Genomic DNA, 26035 nt, shown 5'->3' with positions numbered 1-26035 from the left:
CCTTTCGTCGCCCGATTCCGTTCTCTGCACGTGTGAGCGAAACCCCAATCACGTGACGAAAGATAGATACGTGTGAGTCCCCTCCGCGCTGTCAGCTTAGGGACGAAACACTCGACGAGTGGGCAGATAATTCTCTCATCATGTCTGCGGAGAAACTCCGCGTCTTTTGTACGATGTATGAACGGTGTGACGGTGGCTTTATTCGCCGTATGTTAGAGGTGTAGTCCCGCTCCTTTTGTTTTTCTTTCTTTCTTCTCGAACTCGTTTTTTAGGGCAATGTGCCAGGCAATGTGTCGTGCGCTTACGACTTTGGCGGATGGCCGCTCTCTTCGCCTCGGGAAGCCGGGGCCCGACGACGAGTGAAACGTGAACACGTGTCGCAAGAGGTCTGCAGTATGACGACGTAATGGCACCTTACCGTTAATTGGCACAACTTTTTTTTTTTTTTTTTTTTTTTTTTTTTTTTTTTTTTTTTTTAGCGAGTAGATATATTTACTCGGTTTGAGTCATCCGTGGGCCCTGGGCAAAGTTAGCGGCGTTTGTATGGTTCTCGAACCACGATATTCGACTTAAAATCGAGAATTTAATTTTCCGGCACGTGACTCGGAGAAACATGCGAAGTCCGCTTTAGTCGGAAATATCGCAATTCGTGTTTTGTTACTAATTTTTACAAAATAGGTTTTGTACTAGCCCTGAGAAACAAAGGGTTCAAAGCACTGTATCGCTATATTTTAAATACAACGTATGTTTAATTATTATGCAGAAAAACAATTTCTTTTTTGTAACATAAAATGCAAGTGAACAAACATGTAAATTCAACAGCCGATCAGCCTTCCTGCTGGGGCTCGCGTCAGCAAGAATACTTCTGCAACTTCAATTGGGAAAAAAAAAACTTTGCGTATAAGTGTAAGCAACAACCCGCGTCTTTTCTTTTTTTTTTTTAATTTGTGTTTTGCTTTCATCTTTACTGTTTAGATGTACCTGGACATTTCGAATTAACCTATACCCGTCATATTCAGTAGTTTCTCCGAAATAATCGCTACTTAATTCAAAAATGTCAAAAGTACCAGCAGGTACAAATATTATCTCTATTCGATCCTTGAAAAAAAAAAAAAAGTATTTTGGGAGCTTCCGAGCGTCAAAGGACGTTTCGGTCCAAGACCGTGTTTTTTTGTATAGCGCCTCTACATTCCGTTCTCACGTCGTATTGCCTGTGCACCGCTTCTGTGTAGATGTCTCCGCCCAAGGCGGCAGGCAGCCAGAACCGTTGCCCGGAACCCCGGGGGGTCGTCGTCGAGAATCGAGCGGCGCTCGTGCCGAACAATGAAGACACAACGACTCATTCACAATCGTCCATGAACGTCATCTTTGGGCGGAGGAGAATCGTCAGTCGCTCGGAGGGGCGCTGGCTGCCCTTCTTTGCCCTGTGGGACACGGTACTGGGCGAGGGAAGGACTCTCAAGGTTGCCCGTCGAGTCGTTCAACAGGCTCAAAAACAGAATGGGGCGGCCTAGAATTTAATCCTACCTCTTGCACTCTATATCAAAGGTCTGGAGAACGATTTATTATCTGCGTTTGTCGTGACACCCTTCATACTTGTTTTGAGTTTGACCCATCCTGCTTTCGAGAATATTGGTCTTTTGCAGCAACTGTAAACACTTTGTAATCGTATAATTTACTTTTACTTCGCGGTTTTCTACACCGGATAACGCTCCCTTTTGGCACGCGCTGACAATTTTTACACCTTTTTGGGGGGTGTTGAGAGGGTGCTCCGACGGCTGGCATCCGCGGCTACACCTTTTCAGTACCTCATCTACAAGCCGCCCCCGGTGGCTGCGAGGCAAGGCGCCGGCCTACGGAATCCCCAGTTGGCGGGGTTGAATTCCGACCGATATGTGCCCACAATCTAACGGAGGCTTATCGCGGAGAAGGCGCCGTGTAACCGAGCTTTCGGTTGCGCGTGAATCCCAGGTGCTCCAAACTAATCCTCAGTCCTCCGCTGGAGCGTGTCAGATTCCCTTCGTTGGTTTGGTACGTAGAAGAAAGAAAAAAAAAAAAATAAGTGTGGCTTGGAGTTTGCCCCTATAGACGCTTTGCAGCAGCTGTGCATGGGCGCCGCCATAACTGACCTTCAGTTTTTGTTTCCTCTTATTTCGTTTATTTCACTTCATCATTACCATAGCAGGCCAGGTTATTGCCATATTATATTCAAAGCTGGGTCCTTTTCTAAATCATCGGCCTTTGTAGAGGATCGGCAACTAAAGTTTCAGTTGCTCGGCATCTCGGTGAGACAAGAGAAGGTCAGCAATGGCGGCTGTAATTTGGCGCGTGTGTAAAGCGTCTATTATGCACCCCTTATTCGTAGAGATGGTATAGTTAAGGTGCGATAAGGGCGGCAGCAGCTTTGCCAGATGGGAAAGTGATCGCGACACCAAATTCCATGAACATGGGAGTTTGGTGTCGCGATTATGAACCGCTGCTTGCGTCCCAAGGAACTTGCGGTCGCTCCATCCTTGCAAGCCTGCTGAGCTCGCTTGTGTCACCAGTGTTTAGAGCTTCACGCACAACAAAGTTGGAGATTTAGCAAGGGCCTTCGGCTGTACGATTTAACGTCTTGGAGGAGACAAGTTGGTTTGCAAGAATGTAGGAAAAATTTAAAACAGATCTCATGCTTCTTGGTTCTTTTGGCGTTCATGTGGAGAATTGGTGGTTAAATGCTTCGTCGAGGTTTCAGGCAGCGGTGTTAAGGTGGTCATTGTTCATTCTTTTTATGAACCGGAAGTTCGCTGGGATGTCAAAGGCTGGAGCACCGCCTGGTGGCGTTTGCAAAGAGGTCTATAGAGGAAGTACTGAGCGAGCGTGCTCGCCTATATAGGGGGGAGAGTGTCCAGGGGCGAGGGGAAAGAGCAAGCACGTGTTTCGGAGGAAATGCAGGAGACGCGAAATATCAAGGTTAACGCTTGTATGTGCGATCACGAGAGACGCGAACTTTGCGTTCCACTCTCGCTGGAGCGCTATTGGCGACGTGAGCGATCGAAAGCGTCGCTGTGGTCGGCCCACCACAATTGACCGAATGCTGACTATGACGTCAGCAAAGGATGTCTCATCGACGGAAATAAGAGGAATGTAAGAACTTCAATTTTGACGGTGTTGGCAGTGTTGCTTTGAGAGCGCTATGATTTCAGGCTTCCACCATGCCCATTACAAACACCACCGAACTTGTTGTTCGCAAGGTAATGACGTCACGAAAGGTAACCAAACGAGGGCGCCACCGAAACATCTCGCCGCTAATAGACGATTGCAAGCACGGCACCTGGTCACCGCCATATCTTGCCCGCACTGTATCTTGCCCGCACTGCTCGTGCGGGCAAGATACATGCGGTTGCAAGCTTGCAGAAGCTACGTTTAAGCGCACGCTGCACGTGCCTGCAGGGCTTCAAGTCTGGGGGTCTCAGGGGGTCTCAGACCGCCCACTGATTTTAACGGATGGTCTGAGACCCTCCACCACAGCCCCAGCATTAGTGAAATCAATATGTTATCTTGGAATCAGGGATGTGACATTTGGGGATTAGCAATTTGAGGGTTGCAGTTACAGCGTGGGCAGAGTCAGCAGTGGGGTTTATTTTATGTGCATCTAGTACATCTGAACTGCCCAGCCACGGCCCGAAAAGAAAAATTTTGTTCAGGCCCGAGTCCGGCCAGGGTCCGAGAAAATGCGTGCTGCCCGGCCCGAGCCCGGCCCGGGGGCTGGGCCGTGCTCGGGCCTTGGCTGACCGGGATCCGTGACGCGAATAGACGGTTTTTCACGTTGTTCGGAAAACACGCGGAATAAACGTCATACCATTCACATGAGTCGTGACCCGGTCCAGCCAACCCAAAAAGTCCATCTCCGCTGCTTTAAAAGATCGCATGCTTCAAACGCCATTGCCTTGGAGATTGCCTTCTCAAAATGTTCGCACGTATCCAATATTATAAAATCTTTGATTAAGTGTTTACTGATTTACCAACTTCACGACAGACAATTTTCGAAAAGTGTGAACTCGGCGTTTATTTTTTTAATCAGCCGTGTTGCGTCTATCTCTGTGTTTACCCATAGGGCTGCAAGCCGCCTCCTGGAACCTTGAATACCACGTGGCTCGCGCCGAGCTGCCCTGTCGGCCATGTTGTCGGAAAAACACTCGGATCAAAGGATTGCGTTACTCTGCTCCGTAGTGCTCCAGCTTTGGCAAGGCTTTCTTAGAGAGCCTAGATTTCAGAGTGTTTCCAATTTCTCCATTGGTGTCACGTGGTTTATTGGTCGCGTTTGCAATACGACCTGCGAGGAAGTGACGGAAGTGTTGATCGTCTGCAAACGTCTCCGCCTTTCCGCCTGCTTTCCTTCTTGCCTTACGAAAACGCAGCGGATACGTACTTGCGACCAGTTTCCGCCGGAGGCATCCGCCATTATATTGCAAACGCTGCCCATGGTTTGAGATGGACCCTCTCTACAATTTAGGCCCTCTAGGCTCTCTTTCAGAGACGTTACGCACGAAGATGTTCGCGCCGTCGAGGTGCTTGCGAAAGTATAGACAATATTTTTCTCTAACGTTGTTCCTTAATTAAGGAGAGAGCCTGGTGACGACCTCCCGGAAACATACCCAGTAGGAAAAATATGTAGTATTCACGCTATGCATTGTCTCATGGTAGTCATTCATTCGAGTAACAATGTTCAGTCTTCGTTTAATGTTCCACAACACGACGACACTCAAAATATTTTTATCAACAAACGAACAAAAAAATGCTCGTTTTAACAGGTAGCTTTATAATGTCAAACGACTGACGTCACATCGCATACGTTTGACCACCATGTAAGAGGCGGAGAGAGAAGCTGCTATTGTAAGAATTTTGAGTGACGGGTTAATCTTCTATAATCTTTTGAGAGGAGAATAGCAACGGCTGTGCGAATACGAGAGGCACAAAAAGATGCTGGTGGGAGGGATCTCCTTCTTCCCCTCTTCTTTGGTGGTCATCGGAGCGCTCTTTCAATGACGTCACGTGCAAGCCATGTATTGAATGGAACCGTTCTCCAAGATATGAAATAGCCATTCGCCGAGGCAGTTCATGCAGCAGTGCTAAGCCTACTTTACGCGCGCGAATGGAACGAGAGATTTTTTATTTCCTCACCCCAAGCAAAGCGGGCCTGACCAGAGCGAATCCTGGACAGCCGCATTGAACCGCATCGTCAAATGGGTCTTCCATATCGTTGGAAACTGTACTTGTTCCGAGGACCGTAAGGCCTTCCTTCAGGCTTGGCGAGGGCGTTTCGATGAACGTTCTTGACTTGAACCCCCGTACGCTGAACCTTTGAGGATGTCGACGGCCGCTCGGAATTCAGACACTCGGGGTTCTAGCACTCGATCCTTGTGTTCGATGTATTATTATTTTTGTATTTTTCTGCACCGAGCTGGGATTTAATCGACGGACCCGCCCAGCGGGTTTCCCCGTGCGGCTTCTTCCACCCGCGGCGTTCTTTTGTTTCGTTCTTAATGTTACGAAACCGAAATTCCTTTACACAGAAACAAACTAAAATATGCGCAGTCGTGGAATTTTACTCTAGAAAAACTGTTCGTATACAGCGTGAGCGTACGGGCACTGAACTCGAGTTCATAACTTTTGGCTCTGATCATCGACTCCTCGCTTCGACGACTTGCGGAGAGAACGATTGTCACCGAATGAAGGCTCGGACCCTTCTGATATCGGGGAACCCGAGCCCGTTCAGCAAGCTATGCGGAGCGCAAGTTCGTCTGCTTCTTGCTTAGGAGTTGCGGTGACGTCACAACTGCGGCGAGCTGTGATGGCCTTAAGCTAACGAAAGCACGCTGGGATTTCATTTCCCATGTATTTTGTCAATAAAGGCAACGTGGGTGTTATTTTGTTTACATGCCACTACTAGAAGCTCGTTACATATGCACGTAAGCAGCGTCTCGGTAAGGACCATGGCCCGGACCCGGAAGGTGCTCTGCCCCCCCCCCCCCCCCCCCCCGGATCTCACCAGGCGGGGGGGGGGGGGGGGGAGCACGAGCCCCGATGCCCCCCCCCCCCCCCCCCCCTCCCCGAAGTCTACGCCTATGGTCCTTGGTGTCCTACCTTTATCTTACGAAGTAGCTCTTCGGCCACAGACAGCAAAACTGACACCGGGTGACGCGCAGTGCCGAGCCGTTACCTGCCACCGAAAGCTCTCTTGAAGCGTGTACGGTGCGGGAGACTCAGGGCAGCTTGCAGGCATTGATGATCGGCTTGAAAGGAGCTGAATCACGCGGCAAAAAGCCCTTCTCTGTCCAGAGAAGATGATAGGCCCAACAAATTTGATTCTGAGTGAACTTCAGTCTCGGGACGTGTCGACGCGATAGTGATGGCTAGTTCGATGTTTCTCGTTTTATAAAAGATTCAGTTGAATTTCGGCTCTTGTCCGTATTAAGTCCTTCGATACTTCTTTCATAAGTAACGACAGCCAATACAAAGCACATTCCGCTGGAACAAAGGGGGGTTGTTCGGTTGAGTCTTCCGCTATGCGCCGCCGTTCGCTTCCTAAAACCTGCACCGTCATGCAGACGGCGCTTCAAAAGAATGTCGCTACTTGTAGGAGGCTCATAGGGACTTTAATCCCGTCTACGCCTTCCTCGTCTTTTTTTTTTTTGCGCTGTTTTTAGTTATCTTAAAAGCGCATCGTCACGGAACGCGTTATCTTTGGCGTTACCTCGTTACGAATGGTACGCATTTTAAATGGCCAACCGACTCGGTTTTCCTTCTCGCCTCAGCAGCGAAACGAGTGGGGTCACGTGTGCACCGGAAGGGTGCCTGCTCATGTTCGTCACAGCCACGTGCACGCTTGAGTTGGCAAACGGTTACGGCGTAATGCGCTCGGGAACCCGAATATTCGCCGACGGATTGATTGTTACCGAGCGCACTCGAGGGTGACGCGGCGCTCGTGTCCGGCGCCAGAAGAGCAACGTCACGACGTTCGACGTTCATAATCCTTCTTTGGGGGTTGTTTAATGTAAGTATCTGAAGTGCCACAGCCTCCTGAAGTTCCTAGTTATAGAGAGGGGGCGACCGCCCCCTCCGCTCTCCTTTTTCTTTCTTGTTTTGACGCCGCTGCTTACAGGTATTGTGCTCTCCCTTAATATGCCTCAGACACGTAACTGTATACGATGCTCACATCGATTTCCTGACGGACGTGCCATGAATGTTAGTTCTACTGGCTTTAAAAAAAGATATATAGTAACCTTCACACTTTTGGCTTTTTTTTTTATGCTGCAGAGGAGGTACGGTTGTGTAAGGTGCAATGTTAAAATCGCTAAGTATTGTTTTTATTTAATTATCTATGCGTATTTAGAATTATATATATATTCAAAACTATACTGACGTTAATCCTTTCGCACCATGCTTCACTTTTTTAATTATTTCGTTTTGCGTATTGTTTTTATTGAAACACTCACTTCAACATAAGAACGGGATCCCCTTAAAAGTGTTGTCGGAAAAATTATATCGATAACGATTGGTGCCGAAATAAACAACTCTGACGAGGCGTCAAACGGAAGGCCGAAAATCGCGCGCGGCACCACCAAACGCCGCTCGGGGCTTCCGTTCTCAGCTGGCAGCCGGTAGTTGCCGGCAACGCCAGCAACGCCGGCGGCGCTAACGCGGCGCTGCGGGTGGCGCCGCCGACGCCCGCGTCACTGGCGTCACGTCAACGGTCACGTGACCCTCCTTGCCGCGTCCCAAGAGGAGGGCGGCGCAGGCGGCAGCGCAGGCGGCGCAAGTAGCGCAGCGCGCGGGGACTCCCTCCGTCTTTCTGGTGGCCGCCGACCGACTCGGATCCTCAGTCCTCCGCCGCCGTGCCTTAGGAGCAGCGCGTGTGTTCCGACCGCCAAAACTGCAGCCCTCATGCAAGCCAAGCTCCAGCGAGCGGCCCTGGCCGCCGTGCTCTTGACCGTCGTCTACCTGCCGACGGGTGAGTGGCCCCTTCCGCTCGCTGCCTTTTCGCTGCTCGAGCCGTCGCCGATCCTAGAGGTCGACCAGAGGTCGGCGTAAATCGGTGCCGTCTGCTCGCCCAGTGCCGCATCGCGTCGAGCCAAACCGACGTCCGGCGAGGATTTGACGCAGTTGCGGCGACGCTGACTCGGCCGTAGCCGCCCGACCTCAATAGTGGTCCCGTGTCTGGGGGGCCCCGGCGAAGCGGAGCCGGTGCCACGGAGCACGGAGCGTGTGGCCGGCGGGGCCGTGCGAAGGACGTGGTTCGCGCCGGCGCCGCCGGGGGGCGACCGTCGCGGAACCCTCGGAGACCACCCGCTTCATTCAAACATTCAGGGCGTGTGGAATGGGATCGGAGATGGTTCCTGGACAACACTCGCCGAAATGAGATTGTGCACGAAACTTCGATCACTCCGTCACCTAATCGCGGCGTCCCTTTAATCTTTGTTGTTATTTTAAGTCGCCCCCGGCTGCGCTGTTACAAAGCTCTGCTGGTTCAACGACCCTTTCAAACGCTTCGACTTCCTTCTTGTCTCATCTGGGAGAATAGAGAGAGTCCCTTCCTCTAATTCCCATATGTCGGTTACATTATTTATACGTGAAGTTTATACATTCGATGACCCTAAAAGTATGTATGTTCTTTTCAATAGAGTCCTAGGCCAGTTGGCACTAACGCTTGGTAAAGAATATTTTTAGAATATCCGAGGGCAGATAAGATCTAATTATGTTTTACTCGTATGCGAAAGTTCACGCGTTGTGTACGTTGGTAACCCTGAACTGCTCGAAGACGACAAATGTATGTACCGAAGTACAGAACTGCGTGAAAAATTCTTCTCGTCTACTCGTCGTAAAAGCACGCATAAATGTTGTTTTCCTTTTTTTTTTTTTAATTTTTGCAGTTGCGACGTTTTTTGTTGCCTAATGCAAGAGGCAATGAAGCGAGAGAAGCTTGGGCAAAACACGAGGTTCCGTCTCTTAGAACTTCGAATAAAAAATATACAAACAAACAAACAAAAAAAAAAAGAGAGAGGCGCGGTGGTGCGTGTGCTCTGCGAACGCGGTCGTTGCATTGTCAAAATTTTGCAAAGGCGATCGCCAGTCTCAAGGATCCCGGTATCGACCGAACCCGCCCAAAGGCCTCGGGTCACATTCCCCGGCGGTCCCGGCCTGCAGCATCTCGGCGTTGAAACCCCAGATCGCACCCATTATTTCGTGCGTGCGTCATCGCAAAGCGACAACTGTCGGTACACCCCGCCGCAGCAGGGGTGTCAGTTCGAGCACCCTTGGAAGCTACCGGTACTGCGTGCAAGGAGCGATGGGTGGCCGCGGTGTGCAGCATGAGAAGTGTGACCCAGAGGTGCGGTGGAAAGTGGAAGACAGAAGCCAAGAAGTGGAGGCGGGCGGTGCCGGGGAAAGGGAGAAACACGACGCATGCGCAGTTGATCCGCGGCACGGTTGACTGGCGCCCTCTCGTGAAGTTTTCGGCCGGTTTTGTCGATCGGAAATTGGTCGCACCAACGCCGAGCACCGCGACGCTTGAAAAAAAAAGGAGAAAAAAAAAAGTGCAGTGCTGCTTTTTTGTTTGGCCGCTGCAGCAGTGGCCACAACGAACGGGCGTCAGCGACGCGACGCAGTGCCAAGGAATATTTTTTTTTCCCTCATCGTAACGACCTCGGTAGGAAGCGCTTTCAACACCGTAACGTCGCAAGCATGTCCTTAACGCGGAACAAAGAACAGACAAAAAACATCGGTGTTTTGCGCTTTGACCCCAATGAGCGCGGACCGAAGCGGCGTGTCGTCGAGATGCGGGGGTCTTCCGATATGTCGTGTGCGCTCTCGACGAGATCGTCGGGGCACTCCACGGATGATATCGCCCACTCGACGGGAACGGTATCGGCTCGACCCTGCCGGCGGCGACCCGACTCTATTCGCCCTTGCAGCAGCAGCGCATTTCCTCCGAGAACATGTCAGTCTGCAGAAGACACTGTCCGAGGCGCGTTTCTTCCTAGCCTAAGTCTTTTTAGACTTAGGCTAGATGGCGCAAGCTACCGCCCATTACAAAAGGTATAACCACTAACATCCATCCATCCATCCATCGTTGTACGAAAGTCCTGGCACATTGGTCGTACACACGCTGTCTGCAGGCATGTTGGAAGCACGTATGAAGCAAACATGCGTGCAGGCGCAGTGATTTCCCTGCACACCCCTAAATGGGGTGTAACCCCCACCCTACCCCCTTCCTAGTTTGTCTGAGAACACCCGCTAAAAAAACGAAAAAAGAAAAAAAAACGCAATATTTATTTTACGCGAAACCGTCGTTTTCTTAAGTACAAAACGAGCGTGTTGGTAACGGTAATTAGACATGAGGAAGATACATAGAAGTGGCATCGGAGCACGAGCCGCGTCGCCGCCTCTCCTCCGCCCTGCTTAGCTCCTTGGCTCCTCCTTCCATTGACTTGAAGGAGAATAGAGGACGGGTTTGCCCGTTGGAGATATATATATATATATTCGTTATTGACATTGCTTGCGGCATCACAGCATTGATACCGTGACTGGTATTCTATCACGTCGCCTTTTGCGTTACTTCGTGCTTTCTCGAGGAAATTACGCGTTCTTCGTTAAATGCTCACTTTGTATGTATGTAGAGTTCCAGAATACCTCTGTCGGGCACCACGAATGCATCTCTGTTCACACGCAGAAAAGAAAGCAAAAAACAAACTGGAAATAGTGTGAAGTAAATAGAGAAAATGAACTGCCTCCTTGTGCCTATCCCCTTCCCCGACCCGTGGAAGTTCAGACAGCCTCCCTAATCTTAATTCCTGGGGAAATACCCCTGGTGCGGCATGTCCGCAGATGCTCCTGTCATCGTGTGTGCAGCAAACACCGAGTTTTTTGTGGGATGTATAAGGAGCGTGACTGCCGGTTTCCGACGTCACTCGCCGTTACTTCTACGCGAGCTTTCGACATGGCCACGGGTGCAGTGTACCGGCGCATGCGTGCGCGTGATCACTAGTGCGTAAAGACGTGCTGCGATAATCAAATCGCCTTCCTTTACGGCGCAAACGGCGCACAAAGTGCAGGCCCGCTGTGTTGTATTTCGCTGCACATTTTGGTCTTGCAAGTGTGCAACGCGCGCTTGCGTTTATCGCGCATTAAAGGCGCGATATGGAGCGTTTTTGGATCGCTCCATACCCACCATGGTAATTCCACGTTACATGCAATAAACATGATTACAGTTGGGTGGATTACTATATAGTCGGTGACAGGTTCAGAAGATATGTTCTCCGCCTTCATTAATCGCTCGTTGCCCTCCGCAGTGTTTTGGCGGCAAAGCTAAAGCCCGGTGCTACCGATGGCAGAAAGCTCGCCCTCGAGAAACCCTGGCAACCTGTCACCGACAACAGTAAGCAGAAGCAGTTTAGGCCCCCCGTACACTTTGTCGTAAGTTCAGACGCAGCCGACGCTACGAGCTGATGGGATACCAGTCGGACAGCGTCCAAAGCGCACCGTCATGGTGTTTCTGTACGTTTTCTATCATCGCTGAACCGGTCGTGAACAGAAAAGACCCAGTGACTTTTGCATCACGATTGAACACCCATTATATTCCGCAATCTACGTGAAGACTATAGGTGCATGTAAATAAAAGGAGACGTTCTCTATTTGGCGAATCGAAAATATGTCCAGTCACGAAAATACGGTGAGTGCGCCAGGCAAGTTCCCTATTAGCGTCGAGATGTTTCGGTGGCGCCCTCGTTTGGTTACCTTTCGTGACCTCATTATACCTTGTGAACAAGTTCAGTGGTTTTCGGAATGAGCGGGTGGAAGCCTGAAATCATAGCGCTCTCAAAGCAACACTGCCAACGCCGTCGAACTTAAAGTTCTTACATTTTCCTTATTTCCGTCGATGAGACATCCTTTGCTGACGTCATAGTCAGCATTCGGCCGATTGTGGTGGGCCGACCACAGCGATGCTTTCAATGTCTGTCCCCTTTTTCTTTTTCTACCGCTGTCGAGATTTTTACAGCGGAGCTGTTAAGGGCTAGTTCCCCAGGATCGTGTCCCCCGCAAAGTAATGAAGACACCGAACTCTGGACACCTACCGCCATCTATGAGCGACGGCGGCAAGCCACGTGTCTGGTTGCCGCCGTCGCTCATAGATGGCGGCAGCCATTCCACTTCGGCTTGCCGACTTGCGGCCGGCCATCACTTTTCATTGTACAGCTCCGCTGATCTTCCTTCTTCACCAAAGTGGAATGGCTGAAAGTTTTTTCCTCCTGCCCGGTGGTTAAGTCATCGTAGTGTTCAGTGCGCCTGATGATGATTAAAAATAATTGTGTTCGTTTAGAGAGTAAAAATGAGTCAGTCCTGACTTTAGTCAGCCCCAGTGGACGTCCGGAGTGTCCGCTATAGATGAGAAATTTATCCAGCGCGGTACCACTGCTTGCTACGTGCATTATGCAGTAGTGGCATACGACCGCACGGCGGCACTATGCTCATTCAATCTGATCGAAACGGGCAAGGGTGGGGATTGAACCCAGGGACCCTGGGTCCTGCGGCGCGAGCTTTCGTTGTGCTCCGAGCTACTAAATAAACATTAAAAAAAAAATATATATATATATATTTGTGTGTATGTATATATAGGGTGTCACAATAGAAAATTTACAAGGTCTTTTTTACCACAGAAATAAACTAGGCACCGCCGGACACTCATTCTCCGCCCAAAGGTAGCGCCAGAGGCAACGTTACTAAAACACTCAGTTGGGAAACTCGCCGTCGAAACCTGGGCCGCTGGCGTCCACCGAGACCGAGCTAAATTAGGGTGCCTTCATACACACGTGCGCTTTTGCTTGAGTGGTGACATCTCAGCCATTTTTCCGCCCAATTCTTTTTTCATGCATTTTGAAGCGCCAGCAGTCTGGTGTCACTCAGCTCGAGCGCGTAGCTTTGGCTAATGTATAGACGCCATTTTACCGCCCAAGTCACGCACCGAGTGCGCGAGAGCGTCACGCGCTGGCACATTCAGAGCAACAATGAATGTCTTCACCCTGAGACAGACGAACATGTAGGCACCCTAAGCTAAATGCGACAACAGCACCACTCTTTTTTGTTTGTCTGTACTGTGGGCACCTCGAGCTTTTTGAAAGCCTGTTTTTGCGTGAAAACAAACGGAAAAGACTCTTTTTGTATGAAATTTATTGGAGTTTAGTACCAAATGATGGGCGCGTGATGTTTTTATTATCTTTAGTTCGCAATATTTTGCGGAACAATTAATATTGTTTTTATACAACCTTGCCTCAGCGGGCCTTTCAGGTAGCGCGTCCCGACCTAGGTGCATTCTAACTTCGGTAGTTGAACACGGCGCGTCCGCCGGGGAGACGGTGGTGGCACCCCCTGTAACCTCTACCGCTGTATCTGTTCTTAACGCCAAAATAGAAGTCACGTGCAGTGCCTCGAGTGGCCGCTGAGAGAGAAATGGTGGCGTTGTGTTCGTCATTAGCTCGGTGCTCGGAGACAGATTGGGGCCACTTTTTCAAAGCTGTCTCTATGGGAGTTTCCCAACTGAGTGTTTTAGTAACGTTGGCCAGAGGTCACGACCAGATGCCAAAGTTTCAGCCCGATCCGATAACTTAATCAAAAGTTATAAGTGATTTTATGAAAATTCATTGGGAAAATGGCGGCCGACGGAGTTTTGAAACACATGGGGCTCTATGGCACCAGAAACCGAAAACGGGCAAAAATGGGCTCCATTTTCCCATTGAACTTTTCAGAAAATCACTTATAACGTTTGATTAAGTTATCGTATCGGGTTGAAACTTTGGCATCTGGTTGTGACCTCTAGCTCTACCTTTGGGCGGAGAATGAGCGTTCGGCGATGCCTAGTTTATTTTTGTGGTAAAAAACACCGTGTAAATTTTCTTTTGTGACACCCTGTATATATATATATTTTTTTTTTTTTTTGGTTTGGGAGATTGTGTGGTAGAGCTAGTGATTGAAATATCAGTTGACGGAGATTCCCGGCATTGAGCAGCGAACTGAAGGTGCAGAGAATGCTTGCAGCAGACCGGCTGTGGCAGCATTACGTCACACATCTGGCATCGCCGAATCGCTGATGGCTGCAATAAAGGCTGCAAGCTGTTGTAAAGGTGTCGTGCGGACGGATACGATGCAACGAACGCAGCTGTGCTACGATACTTAATAAAACGTGCGCCATTTGGTAAAAAGCAAGAAAAACCACTTCTTGGTTATTAAATTGTTCCCCGATAAAAAGGGGGCGAATTAAGGTTTCCCATTTTTCGTAAAAGGGATTCAACAAGGACCAGCGTGTTTTAATTAAAGTTGCACGACTCGGAACAATTCAATGCCCTGCGCTCTTGTAGCGAACATGACCGCCTTAAAATAATGAAAAACGGAAACAGGAAGCACATATCTATACTTGTTAATTTCGTTTCCCGTATCTGAAGCTTTGGATAGTTGTAAACACCGCACGGCACTGTTGGAGCAAACATTACGTCGGCGCTTTTTCGCATTTTACGTCGGAAGAGTATTGCTCCAAGTTTTACCGCTCAAGTTAGTGGCCGTTAGCGCTAACAGTGTCGCGCTGTATACGAGAAAGAAAAAAAATTGGACAACGCGAGGTGGGTCTGCACGCTCAAACGTGCGGAAACCTGCGATGCGTGCACATATCTTTTGGTTGATCAGTGGCAGATCGTAACGCGTGACTTGCGATATACTCTAAGCACGCGCCAGATAACACCCGCCATTGCGGACCTTCTCTTGTCTTACCTAGTGCCACTAAATAAGCTACGCTTCAGAGTAACGACACTTGGCCATATTGTGGCTTAAAATCATGGTTGCCAGTTAGCTGAAGCTTTATTTGAAATTCCAGGAAACACTTTTCCGTCCTCCACAAATCGAATCTAATGCTAAAGAAGCCGCACTTTCAAATCATGACGATCGGCAGTTGCGTCTGCTCTGCGCAAGCCCGAAATGGCGGCGCCCACAACAATGTCTGGGAACGGAGTGTCAGTACTCTAAGCGCAGCTCATTTAGTGGCTCTAGTCTCTGTGTACTCTCGTCCCCAGCCACCTAATAGTTGTATCCGGTATGGGCGACGAAAAAATAATCCAACGTTTCAACCTGCAAATAATAAAAAAATTGAGGGGAGGCAAAACGAGAAAGTGTGACGGTTAGGCTTATATCCTAAATGCCTTCTATTGGCGTGGCAAAGGCAAAGCAATGTTTTCGCCCATACTGGAAGTGACGTCAATTCAAGATGGCGGCGCACTTGCAGAAAAGGTCTATATCGAGCTACTGACACGGGTGTTGACGAACCTCCACAAAGGCCAATGCTGGGGAGAAGGGCACATTAGAATCTAAGATGGCAATAACCTGACCTGCTATGGTAACGATCAAGTGAATTGAACTGAATAAGAGAAAAACAGAAAACTGAAGGTCGGTTATGGCGGCGTCTATGCACAGCTGCTACAAAGTGTCCAATATTCGATGTAATTTGAAACGCATTTTTTGTTAGCCCGCCCCAGCGTAGAACGTGCGTGTGTGCTGGAAGTTTTCGTGGAGTCGTCTAGACTAGGGTGCCTTCATGCACATGAAGGCTCCCTAGTAGAGTCCATGTACAAAACGCAATCTTCTGCATGCCAAAAAAAAAAAAAAAAAAAAAAAAAAGCTTTTGATATTTGGCGCTCAGCCAACATTATTTCGAAATGGATTCGCGACGTTCGAGAAGTACATACCGGCTTAGTATAACAATGTAGTGTAGAATATTATTAACAAGTATAATAGAAAACCTAAAAAAGAAAAATGCGGCCGAGGTTAGTTTTTAGGAAACCTACAGAAACCTTCGTCTTTTTGGTACATTGATCGTTATCGCCTTTTTTTGTTTTTTTAGGACTGACATTTCGAGCATGTTTTACGTGTTTATTGTCTTTCCCAGCCGATCCCGAGTTTCGCGCTAAAGATAACGCCCGTCCCAGGATGCCGTGAAACATCGTCGATTGTCTCGTTTCTCGCTAGCGGCACGTGTGGATAGCCAGCACACGTGATCTGGTCCGCCATAGATGCTGGTCGCTTTGTTTTTACTCCGTAGAGGTGGTGCTAAGACGACCATGAGGGACGCAAAATGATGTCACGTGAGATGGTAAAATGCATGTATTGAGTCTACATACTCGCCCTCAATAAATTATTATTATTATAATTATTTACTCGATGTATTTATTGAAGATCTAGAAAAAAAACCGCCAACAACAACAAAAAATAATTGAATACCCTATATTTCTAAGCGTAGCTTTTCTTTTTGCGTGACTTCAGAAAAGTGGTTCGTTCTTATTGGAGTGGCGTAGTGACATGATTCTCTCCTGGGAACTGGGGGGCGGTGCATCTCCTACGGAAGCGAGTGTGGTCAGAGTCATACATTAAAGGGTGGGAAAATTTCTGCCCCTCCTGCGAAGCGAGCCCCGGGCAGAATCCTGACTGTCGTCTCTCTCTTTGCAACAGCGCTGGGTGCGATCGAGTGCTACGTGTGCAATTCCAAGGACACTCCGGAATGCGTGGACAAGCCCGACGCCAGCCACCTGAAGAACTGCAGCGAGATGGAGAAGGGCTCCATGTACACGGCCTGCCGCAAAATGGATATCAACGTCGACTTCCCCGTCAATGGACGTGAGTATATAGTGCATGCGCCTCACACACGTCCGTCGTCAGCAACTCCTGCTCGACGAATAGCACATAGAACTATAGTCGGAACTATAGTCGATAAGAGAAATTCGGTAATTTCTTTACAGATGGCTATATGATTATTAGTGGCATTCACTGTCTTTGTGTTTGATCTTTGCCGAATCTGTTCTGGTCACTCTTGCGTATTGCTTCATCCGTATATTTGTATTTCGCGCTGCGCGTCCGTCGTTGTGCACTGTAGGCGGTCGAGGGCACGTCAAGCTGCGTATGCAGCTTTTAACGTTTCACGTTCTTTAACGTGAAACGTTCGGCACTTCGTGAAGCTTAAAAGCGAAGCCTGGATAAAAGCGTGGCCGCGAGGGTCGACGCTGATTGGTTGACGGGGAGGTCATGCGACATGGGCGGAGTGAGGAGGAGGAGCGGATAACAAAATTCTGGAGGATCACCAGGTTTGTCGTTACACGTACCAGGCGTTAAATTATATGACGAAGAGCGCCGTGTATGTAGGTGTCTACCTGAACAGGCTAGACGTGCTGCTAAACGATTATATAAACGTTCGTTATGCCAGGGGGCTGCACGCATGTAACACAATAGCCTTGCAATTTGCCATACATGCTTTCCTCGATCGCCGGCATCAGGTTGTGAAAATTAAATAAAATAATTATTAAGACAATGCCTTGCTGCCCCCCTTCCCTCCCCCCAAACGCCATCACGTTGAGCTTCAGCATGTTTGCCGCTTGGGGCGGGTCAGGAATCCACTACATATGACGTCATGCTCAGGCCTTGTGTTCTCGGCAGTATTGGCCCGACGCACGTTATGCCGTCACTCGCGCACGTAAACGAAACGTTCTCACCTGGGCCCCTAAACTCGTCAAACACAATGTTGGGGCCGAAGTTGACGGAGCGCACCGATTGGTCTATCACGACGATGACTTCGCGCTTTTTTCGTAACGTCCAATCAGCGCGCTCTGCGAACTTTCGGCTCCAACATTGTCTTTGACGAGTTTAGGGCCCCTGCACTCTGTTTCAGCGTAGCTTGGCAGAAAAGAATAAAGGCTGGTTCGCACATTTGTGCCTGTTGCGTTCGTATGCCAACCGAAACGGCAGCAACGACAAGGTCACCGGGACAAGTGTTCGCCGTACACAACGTGGCAAACGATGCAATCGCTAGCTTCGCGAAGCGAGCGCGAGTCACGATTGTTCCGGTGTTCTGGTCGTTCCTACCGTTTTAGTGGTTGTGAGTGCAACCGTCACAAATATGTGAACCATGCTTAACTTGACAACCAGCCGAAGGGGAGCGTAACTTTGTTCCTGAAAAGGCGGCACACCAGCAGCCTTTCCAGCGGTCCTTTCAGAGGGCGCAAGCTGCGCTCCATCTCGGGGGGTTGCCAATTTATTCCTGCGAATCTTCAACACCTTAGAGGGTTACTCAATACCGACCGTTCCCGTTTCACTGGTACTTAAAAGCTCCTTCGGAACGAACTTTAAAGAATCGGCAAACCAGCGCATGCCAATGGGCACGCGCAGAGTGGAGCTCCTCTTCGAAGGTTGGGTCACGCGGTATCACGATTCGACATCCAACGAGATCCAGTTACGCTGTTGACTTCGTGGCGTCACGTGACAAGTTTAATTTAGATGATGGCAAATTCCAATTTCGTTCCTGCTGAAATGCATTCTGCCGTAAGATGTGCAGCACGTCGGTCAGACAAAATCACGCGCAGAGTACGTATACGACGGTCACGTGGTTTATACCACTATCGGCCACTTGATAACGTGATGTTACGTCCTGTCTAGTTTGGCGGGTAAACGTGCGTTTTCGTCGTTACACTTTAGCTGGAAGAGGGAAGAGGGGGGCCTGTAAAGGTGTTGCCTATAAACGTATGAGCCGAGGAAGTGAGAGAGGAGGGGACGAGAGCGCGCGAGGACGTCAGAACAAGGGCAAATCCAAAACTCCATTTTTTTTTTTTTTTTGGGGGGGGGGGGGGGAGAATTTGTAAGGATACTATTCTCCCATTCTCCGAGGGCAATCCACCAATGGCGAATTGCCCTCGGAGAAGGGGGAGGGGGGGGGGGGGAGGGCGGCCGCCCCCATCGCCCCCCCCCCCTTTCCTTCCCTTGTATCCGCCCCTGCGTCAGAACGGCAAGCTCTGGTTGTAAAGATTAGTGGGTAGTGGTCGGAACGCCGGCGTCCGGAGTTTGGCTTTCGCATTCGTACGCGTTCCACGAGTGCAATGGGAACAAAGGTTGCTAGCTTTAGGTCTACCGACTAAACTTTCCAACCAGGGTTTGGCGTTCTGACGTGACTTCTCGTCTCCTCCTCTCCCTCACTTTCTCAGCTCACTCCCCCCAAAGTGCTCTGCGGCTTCTCTTTTTACGTACTGAGCCAACCGAAGCCTCTTCGGTTAATTTCGATCTATATATATATTTTTACTCGATCTGTAAATGAATGGATGGATCAGTTTCTGGCGCCTTGCCTTCCCGTGCTCGTTCATTCGCACGTGTCCCACTGCGTGACATGGTGTTGGTAAAATTCAAATATCGTCAATCTGGTGAACGCCTCTTCGCAGTGCCCGAGCAGAAGCGGGTGGTGCGCCAGTGCGCCGTCGTGGGCGAGCCCGACCGGCCCTGCTACTACAAGGCGGGCTTCGGCGGCCGCGTGAACGTGTGCCACTGCTTCGACAACAAGTGCAACGGCGCGGGCCTGCCGGGGCTCGCGGGCGCCGCTGTCCTGGCGCTGCCTCTGCTCATCTTCCTGCAGCGCGGGCACCTCTAGGCCCGCAAACCCCGCCGCCAACACACACCCCGCAGCTGCTTCCAACGCCGGCCTGCCGCCACAGCCCAGTGCGCGTCGAGCCACGGGGAATCCGGGGGACGTGCTTCCCCAGCCTGGCGCCACTCTGTCCCTAGAGTGACCGGTGTCTCGTACTGAGTGGGTTCGGGCTACCCGTTTGGGGAAGAGGACCTCCCAAGTTACCCCTGCGCAGATGAGCGAGTCGGCGCCTGTAACAACGTTCTTCTATAATACGACTGTAGATGGCAAGAGCATAGTCGCGTGTACAGCGGCACCGTTTGTAGATAATTTGACATATCTAAAGCGCGCGCGCGAGCCTCCCGCGCGCCCCACCCGAGAGACTAGGGAGAGGGAGAGACGGCTCCAGTATTAGACCGTACATACACATATACAGTTCCGTTGCTCAGTGAAGTTGATCTCGTTGCCCTACGTACCAGACTTCGGAGAAGAAAAAAAAATGTTATATAAAAGAAGCGTTTTTTTCTTTGTGTTAGTGGCGTGTTGTTGTGTCGCTTCTTTTTCCTCGGGGTGACGGAGTGTCACGTGACTTTGCGTACCGCGGTGTCTGAGTTGTGCCTAATATTCTTCTACGAGGGATGGCAACACTTGTCTTTGTCATTACTATCCAGGCGTAGCCCTGCTCCCGTCGTTGAGTTTCAGAAGTCTTTCGATGAAAGGTAGACAAGCTCATGGTCATGGCTCATGGGGCCCACACATCACGCGATGGATTGCCGATTATCTGCCCGCCTTATAAACGGAGGGCAGTAGGATGCCCCGTTTGAGTACCGCAAATGGCACTATTTTTTGCATTTCAAGAACTAGGCTTCATATTTTGGGTGTGATAACGCTTTATAGAGTCAACAGTGGGCACGACTTGCAAGGCTTGAGGGTTAGACAAGACGACGCACATCAGCGGCTTACTTGAAAACATGTGTTATTGACGTCGCAAGTACGGCCTCTGGGAGCCACCACCTGGCTACTGGGGTGCGTGAATTAATGGCGTAGATACCTGTACGAAAATGTCGAATCCGGTGTTAATGAGCCTGAATCAAATTGTGTCATATCGTCGCAGTCAAGAGGCCGGGCATTGTACAGAGTCCCGAAGCGCAGGGTCAGTTCGACACCGGATTCAGAGCTAGGCCAGAAGAAACGTTCAGTCTGTGCGGAAAAAGACAGGCTTCACCAAAGCCTGATGTTTGTTCACAACCAGGTTCAAATTCATGCTTTACCTGACATTTGTTTCAACTCTTTTTTTTTTCTTCTTTTTAACCGATCGTCAAGAAGCGCTCTCCTGCCCACGGTGTCCAGACTATATTTTAAGCGCAAATGCTCGCAACCCAACTGTATGCACACGTAACTTCAACAAACTGTTTCCCCTTTATACCTTTCCCTCTTTTTTTTTTTTTTTATTGTTGTTTGGTATAGTATTTTGGGGTGGCTGCAATGGCTTTCGGGGCTTGTTTCCGACCCGCTGTATACCCTCGGCTCCGCGTTCGTGTCCGAGCTTCGTTCTGCGACGTTGGCGCACTAATCTCCGCGTCCAAGTGGCCCGTTATCAGGCGGTGATAGCGGGGTTATTGTTCCGCGTGCGCTGTGCCTCTTGGCATCGGTGACCGGCGAACGTGAATTTTGTGACGAGGCGCGCCTTGTGCGCTGCTGCAAACACTCGAGCCGCAGCCTGGCGCCAGGCGCATATAGACCGACACGCGACTCTGACGTAACACCGAGGCTATCCTCACGGCGTCTGCGCGGACGCTTCCTTTCGCGCGAGTTTGGTTCGTGCGCAAGCGCCGGGGCCCACACTTGGCGTGGGCGAGCGCAAACTTGTTTGTAATCAGTGTGTTAGGTATATATATATGTACATATCATCTCTCTTCTTTTGGACCCAAAGAAACAGCACGCGCACACACGCGCACACACACACGCGCAAAAGAAACAATGGGGACAAAGTCGAAAGTCGATATTCCACCGATAGCAAGTGCGGTGAAAGATGTCGGGTTCTGGTTGGCCAAGCACGGAGACAATGGTTCATTTAGCTACAATATCAACACGCATAAGACAACGAACAAAATAAATATATATATATATTTTTCTTTTAGTTTCTCTAGATTACTCGTAAAGAAATGCGACATGTGGCCGTATCGAGAATTGGGGGGAAAAATGCCATATGTGGTCATCTATATATATATATATAGGATACGGATATACAGTATATGACCTTACTTACCCGATTCTCGATAAGACCGTATATGGCATTTCTGTACCAGTATACGCATGTGACTGATGCTTCCAGAAAACCAGGTTTATTAAGAGCTATGGCCTCGCGGTTTGGAGGAAAAGTTCGAAAAAATTGGATACGGGAAAGCGATTTGTTTGTTCGATAAGGTACACGGGCTTGGCCATAGTCTGATGCCGTCCTAACGAGGTGCCTGCCCGTGTTTCCAGGGAACCTAAACCTGGACTGCGGCAAAGGTATAGAGCTGCGAGCTTCGTGCTTCAGCTCCCGTCTCGGCTGCACGAACACACGTGTACGGCTCTTCTGAGCGCCTATCGAAGAAACCCGCTCATGCATGCAGAGCTGCATGCATGTAGCCTCGGTTGCGGTCCATGGTAAGGTAGATACAGCAGGTGCGCTGCCATTTATATTTAATTTGCGTGTGCCTTCTAAATGGCGTCATTATTTCGGCCCTCTCGGTGATCCTATACGCTTCTTTTTAATTCACATCCGGATCGAAGTAAGGTACCATTTCGTTGGCTAATAGTCTATCGAAGTCGACATTGTATACTCCGACCATGCAATAGCGTGATCACTACTGTGTGATGCACGTTAAAGCCATTGGAGGTCTGCAGGTACAAGTCATATTTGTAGTTGTGTAGGTTTTGCAGGTGCAAGCTCCATCGCAGCTGAACTGCCTCTTTTGAACCGGTATCGTCACATTTCTATAGGTCCAATCGACCTCTCGCTGCGTAGACATTCACCCCGTCCAAATTTCCAGCGTTTTACACAGCGTGAGGTTAGGCCCCGCAATAATGAGGCCTAGGTGGTGGGTTCGAATCCCGGCCTAGGTGACCGCAATCTGACGGAGGGCTTATTGCGGAGAACGCGCCGCGTAACCGAGCTTTCGTGGTTGTACATACTTCAAAAGATCACCCTCTGTTGGTCCAAATTAATCCTCAGTCCGCCGCTGGGGGCGTGCCAGATACCCGTCGTCCTTGGTTTAATTGGCACCTAAAAGCCCTCGGATTTGATTTGATTTGAGCTGCAATATGGCCGGCACTTTTGATTAACCTGTATATTAGGCTAATTTGGTCAGGGCAGCGAGACTGCGATAACTTGTATCGTGCAGCGATATACGCCTCAGAAATACGATACACGGCGGCTTCCGTGGTATCAGTTGCACGGGAGCCGGACGTCGTATACGCGACCTTGCCACGTACGCGGTATACTACGTCACGAAACGGTCGGGACGTATACTCGGGTATATAGTTTTTTTAAAACTCTCTCTCCATTGATTCGTCGTTGCCCGCGTCGTACACCACACTCCGCACGCTCGTCACGTCGCACACAGCGCAGCTATCTCCGCTAAACGAACGAAACGCCTGCACTTCTTTCTGTCTTCGGTCTCCGCGTGCAAGGCGAACCGGTTTGCTCTTTCGTGCGGCCGCCGAAATCGGAACGAGGACGGCGCTGGACGGAGCGTCGAAACAGAACCGCTGACGTCGCGTCTCGTCACGTCATTTGCGACGTCATCATCGCCTCGTTATATTACCGGACACCCGGCAACGAGAATCGCGAAGCCACAAGCGAGCGGAGCGACGATCAGGGTCGTGCACAGCCGGCTCTCGCCATGGTCGTTTCTTTGCTGTCGGACGGCCGTATTACTCGAACCGACGCAACAAATGCGTGAGCCGATCACGAAACACGCACGAAGCGAGCGCGGAGAACACAAAGGAGAAATTCGTTGCCTCTCGGGCATTACCTAAAGGCATTCTAAATGCATAGCATTTCGCAATGTCAGCCGTGGTATCGCCTGACTTTACGTGCATTTTAGAGCGCCTCTGGGATGACCTAACGTAACATGACGTAAAATCACATCACGTGACGTTCCGAAAGACCTATAAGCCAACGCGCTGTATACAAAGAAGCCCCTACGGGGTGCACGCGGGCAAACGCGGAGTTTTCACACGAGGTGTGGGCATTGCGCATGCGCAGGAACTATATTCGCGTCGAGTGTACCGTCTGCGCATGCGCCCTGCCAAAAGCACGCAGCGCAGGGCCGCGTGTTGGTGTATAAATACTATACATTCAGAGCGCCTTTGCGATGACGTCACGGTATCACACGACGGTGTGACGCCATCGACGGGAGCCAATGACTTCAGTCAAAACAAAAAAGAATGAATTGTTTGGAGCGCTGTTTTTCCGGTGGAGGGTTCGAATCCCGGCCCAGGTGCCCGCAATCTGACGGAGGCTTCTTGCGGCAGAAGGTGCCTTGTAACCGAGATTCCGGTTGCACGTCAAAAGATACCCAAGTGGTCGAAATTAATCCCCAGTCCTCCGCTGGGGCCTGCCAGATGCCCTTCGTTGGTTTGGCGCATCGAAACTCCAAATCTGATTGGTGTCAAAGCTATCTGGGCGAACGCGTGGCTTCGGTGCGCCTTCTCCTTCGCGCGACAGCGCGCAAGGAGGAGACGCAAGAGTCCCGCGCTCGCTCACACTGGCGGATTTAGAGGGGAGTGGAGGGGAGAGAGGGAAGAGGAATTTGAGTGTCCTGAATTCTCCCTTAAATTCTGCATATGTAACAATTTAGGGCGGGGAAAAAACATTAGAGTCATAGCAGAGAGGGTAATAGAAAGAAAAAAATGCCCCCCACTCACCACGCGTGTCGCCTGCTCCGCCGAATGGGCTGTACCTCCGGCTGGCGTGCAAACTATGTTTAAAATCGCGTCATTTTGGAAATTTCAACCGCAGATGCGCAGATTTTGCTAAGCCAGTTATCGTGTAATACTATGCTAGATAAAGAATACTAACAGGGTTCAAATGCGCTGTTCCTGCGTGCACATAAAACTTAAAAATACGGAAAACTGTGTCAGATTGGCCGGTCTGTCCGGCGAAAAGTAAGTCCGGTTGCTGTACGTTTTTTTACTATCCAATGTTCGTACTGGTGTAGGCCTTTAACGACCATAAGTGGAAGTGTGAAATAATAAATAAAAACGTGCTCTCCCGCCGCAATACACGGAGTAGTTGGCATACTTGGGTAGTAATTCAATTACAGTAATTCAATTATTGTAATTTGATTACTTTTCGTGGTAATTTGTAATTCTAATTAATTACTTCCGGCTAAAAGAAATTGTAATTTAATTACTTTCTAACCCCTCTGAAATCCTCGGCGGCTCGGTGACACACTCGCACAGATAGACACGCACGCACACGCATGCATAACAAAAATAGCTTTGCGTTATGTGTTCTTCGTTGTTTACACTGCGGGCTGAGAGTCAACCATTTTTGGAGCCTACCTCAATGGCGCCTTGTACCGCTGTCTGCAATGCGAGCAGAAAACAAACAAAAAAAGAAAACATGCCAAAATATTGAAAGAAAAAAAATCATTTTCAGCTTTAGCCGAGGTTGGAATGTTTAATTGTCTATAAAGTTATTCTTCTATTTTTGCCAGTTTTGTACGTCCCTTTTCCAGCACTATCGCATATTTGTATCTTCGTATTATTTTCAGCTTTATTACCTCTTCGAATATTATTTGCGTAACCGTTTGGAAACTGACCTCGCACCTGCGCATATTGTCATTAATGATTCGAGAGCCACGATTCGGTTCTTGTATATTTCCGAGTCATTATAATTTCAACTTAATGTAAATAATTTACAATAACATGATATCTGTATGTGAAGGTGGTCGTTGTAGAGTGTGTGGATTTTAGTTTTATAGTAACACTTGTAAAATATTCATTTATGACTAATTGTCGCATTTTTTTATTTGCATGCCTAACAAAGGTCTGTCAACCCAATTATTTTCTTTAGCAATCTGGCATCTTCTAGCATATAAACTAATCTATTATTATTTATTAAAATATAAGAACGTAGTACTTCATAAATTTAACAAAGTTCACAAAAAGGGAAGTACAATACGTGACATTTATACAGCAATTCTTAAGCCTCCTCAAATATTGGGGCGAGGAATGAACAAATGTGTTACATTCTATTGAACTCATTTAAGGTTATATGGCCCAAGTCGGGTAGCTCTCAGAAATAAGTAATTGTGGAGTAATTGCATTACTTTTAAAAAGTAATTTGTAATTGTCATTAATTACTTTTTGCGGAGTTGTAATTGTAATTGTAGTTAAACTAAATTTTAAGCAAAGTAATGGTAATTGTAATTAAATTACACTTTCGAAGTAATTTACCCATGTATGGTTGAGGGTATAGTACTGCCGGCTGACTCAACTGCTATTTAAGTAACGGAAAAAAGATATGCTAGTTGATCATTTACCGAAATAGAACAACAGAGAGCTGTAGGCTGCGTTTGGAGTAGC

The 26035-nt window shown here is 49.2% G+C and overlaps 1 protein-coding gene across 1 annotated transcript; it reads left to right on the top strand.

The window, feature by feature from the left end:
* Window positions 1-7648: 7648 nt before the first annotated feature.
* LOC115309571 lies at window positions 7649-19988 on the top strand. Its single transcript, XM_029967828.3, has 3 exons — window positions 7649-7993; window positions 16525-16689; window positions 19272-19988. Exons 1-3 carry the CDS (start codon window positions 7927-7929, stop codon window positions 19475-19477), a joined length of 438 nt encoding a protein of 145 aa, XP_029823688.1. The 5' UTR covers window positions 7649-7926; the 3' UTR covers window positions 19478-19988.
* Window positions 19989-26035: the final 6047 nt, after the last annotated feature.

This window comes from Ixodes scapularis, unplaced genomic scaffold, assembly GCF_016920785.2.
Source record: "Ixodes scapularis isolate PalLabHiFi unplaced genomic scaffold, ASM1692078v2 PGA_scaffold3__209_contigs__length_174095766, whole genome shotgun sequence".
Classification (NCBI taxonomy): domain Eukaryota; kingdom Metazoa; phylum Arthropoda; class Arachnida; order Ixodida; family Ixodidae; genus Ixodes; species Ixodes scapularis.
This window is presented reverse-complemented; position numbering and strand designations above follow the sequence as displayed.

Excerpts from the sequence above, each read along its gene's own strand:
- LOC115309571 (XM_029967828.3), top strand. The coding sequence starts at position 7,927 with ATGCAAGCCAAGCTCCAGCGAGCGGCCCTGGCCGCCGTGCTCTTGACC. Across the intron at positions 7,994-16,524 it reads CGTCGTCTACCTGCCGACGG|CGCTGGGTGCGATCGAGTGC; the intron begins GTGAGTGGCCCC and ends TCTTTGCAACAG. Across the intron at positions 16,690-19,271 it reads CGACTTCCCCGTCAATGGAC|TGCCCGAGCAGAAGCGGGTG; the intron begins GTGAGTATATAG and ends GCCTCTTCGCAG.